The sequence below is a fragment of the Rhincodon typus genome, unplaced genomic scaffold, assembly GCF_021869965.1.
Source record: "Rhincodon typus isolate 14 unplaced genomic scaffold, sRhiTyp1.1 hic_rhity00012947, whole genome shotgun sequence".
Lineage (NCBI taxonomy): Eukaryota > Metazoa > Chordata > Chondrichthyes > Orectolobiformes > Rhincodontidae > Rhincodon > Rhincodon typus.
This window is the reverse complement of record NW_025978585.1, coordinates 1,735-3,746: the sequence shown is the minus strand read 5'-3', so window position 1 is coordinate 3,746 and position 2,012 is coordinate 1,735. Positions and strand designations below refer to the sequence as shown.

The 2,012-nt window shown below is 54.6% G+C and overlaps 1 protein-coding gene across 1 annotated transcript in view; it reads left to right on the top strand.

Annotated features, from left to right (window-relative positions):
• Positions 1 to 2,012, top strand: part of LOC125482587 (chromodomain-helicase-DNA-binding protein 9-like) — a 4,521-nt gene that overhangs the window by 781 nt on the left and 1,728 nt on the right. Inside the window, exons 2-3 of the mRNA XM_048594687.1 lie at positions 543 to 662; positions 1,638 to 1,742. Coding sequence (XP_048450644.1) covers positions 543 to 662; positions 1,638 to 1,742 — 225 coding nt within the window. The remainder of the gene's footprint in view (positions 1 to 542; positions 663 to 1,637; positions 1,743 to 2,012) is intronic.

Below are 2,012 nucleotides of genomic sequence, written 5' to 3'. Positions count from 1 at the left end.
CTCCGAGAGGAGTGTGAGGGATGGAGAAGGAGGGAGGGAGTGTTGTCCGAGAGGAGTGTGAGGGATGGACAAGGAGGGAGGGAGTGTTGTCTGAAAGGAGTGTGAGGGATGGGGAAGGAGGGAGACAGGGGAGAGAGTGTCCTCCGAGAGGAGTGTGAGGGATGGAGAAGGAGGGAGGGAGTGTTGTCTGAAAGGAGTGTGAGGGATGGAGAAGGAGGGAGACAGGGGAGAGAGCGTCCTCCGAGAGGAGTGTGAGGGATGGGGAAGAAGGGATACAGGGGAGAGAGTGTCCTCCGAGAGGAGTGTGAGGGATGGAGAAGGAGGGAGGGAGTGTTGTCCGAGAGGAGTGTGAGGGATGGACAAGGAGGGAGGGAGTGTTGTCTGAAAGGAGTGTGAGGGATGGGGAAGGAGGGAGACAGGGGAGAGAGCGTCCATCGAGAGGATGGTGAGGGAGGATGAGGGGCTGGAGCGCTGGTGAGAGGTAGAGAAGGCCGGAGAGTTTTGGATTAGTTTTTATTAAAGAGCCAGCTGTTACCTTGCAGTTTATTGAGAAGCGGCCGAAACAGAAGAGACATCGCTGCAGAAACCCCCACAAACTGGATGTGAACACACTGACCGGGGATGAGAGAGTACCTGTCATTAACAGGAGGAACGGCAAAAAGGTGAGCTCTCTCACCGGGTCAGAGAGAGCATACCCTCATCCTGTCTCTCCCCGTAATCCCTTCAGCCCCCTCCAGAGCGATACCCAACTCCTTCCCGAAAACAGTCAATATTCCGGCCCCCACCGCTTTCTGTGACACACAATCACTCCACTCCAGGTGAAGCCATTTCTCCTCCTCTCAGTCCCACCCCCGTCTCCTTCAGACTGTCACCTCCCGCCACAACTCCCAGTCATTGGGAATGCCCTTCCTGCATTTCCCCCTGTCTCATCCTGTTTCTATGAGATTGAGTCATCCAGCACAGAAACAGACCAACCCGTCCGTGCTGACCCAGATATCCTAAACTAATCCAGTCCCATTTCCCAGCATTTGGCCCCTATCCCTCTAAACCCTTCCTATCCATGTCCCCATCCAGATGCCTTTTAAATGCTGTAACTGTACCCAGCCCCCACCCACTTCCTCTGGCAGCTCGTTCCATACACGCACCACCCTCTGTGTGAAATAGTTACCCCCTCAGGTCCCTTTTAAATCTTTCCCCCTCCCACCTTAAACTTGCGCATCCTCGAGTCTGTAAAGGAGATGGAAGCAGATTCCTTGAGTGTTTTGATTCTCAATCTGGGGGAGGCGAAGGCCTGGTGGTATTATGCTGGACTGTTAACCCAGAGGCCCCAGGTAAAGTTCTGGGGTCCCTGGTAATGCAGTGAAAATCTGGAATTAACAGTCCAATGATGACCGTGAATCCATTGCCGATTGTCGGGAAAAACCCATCTGGTTCACGAACGTCCTTACCTGGTCTGGGCCTACGTGTGACTCCAGGCCCACAGAAATGGGGTTGACTCTGAACCGCCCCCTGGGCAATTAGGGATGGGGTAATAATTGCAGGCCTGGTCAGTGAGCCCCTTACCCAGTGAATGAAGAAGCGGGGAGGGAGGGGAGAGACCGTGGCGAAGATACTGATGGAAGCTCTCTCGATTACAGCTTGGAGGTGGATTTGCTCCACCAATTAAAAATCTCCAGAAGTGGCTGCAGGAAAACGGGGAGTACGGGGTCGCACAGGAGTGGGCAGATGTCATCAAACAGTCGGTGAGTTCGGGGCGGGGTGGCCGTGGAGCTGAGGGGTCTCTCTAACAGCAGCAAGACTCCTTTCCCGACGTCTGTAACACTCTGTCTGTCACCTCCACACTGTCACAGGCTGCTGTAGAGGGAGCTTTACTCTGTATGTCCCTGTCCTTGGGAGTGAGAGATGCGGGGGACAGTGTAGAGGAAGCTTCACCCTGTATCTAACCCCGTGCTGTCCCTGTCCTTGGGAGTGAGAGATGCGGGGGACAGTGTAGAGGGAGCTTTACCCTGTAT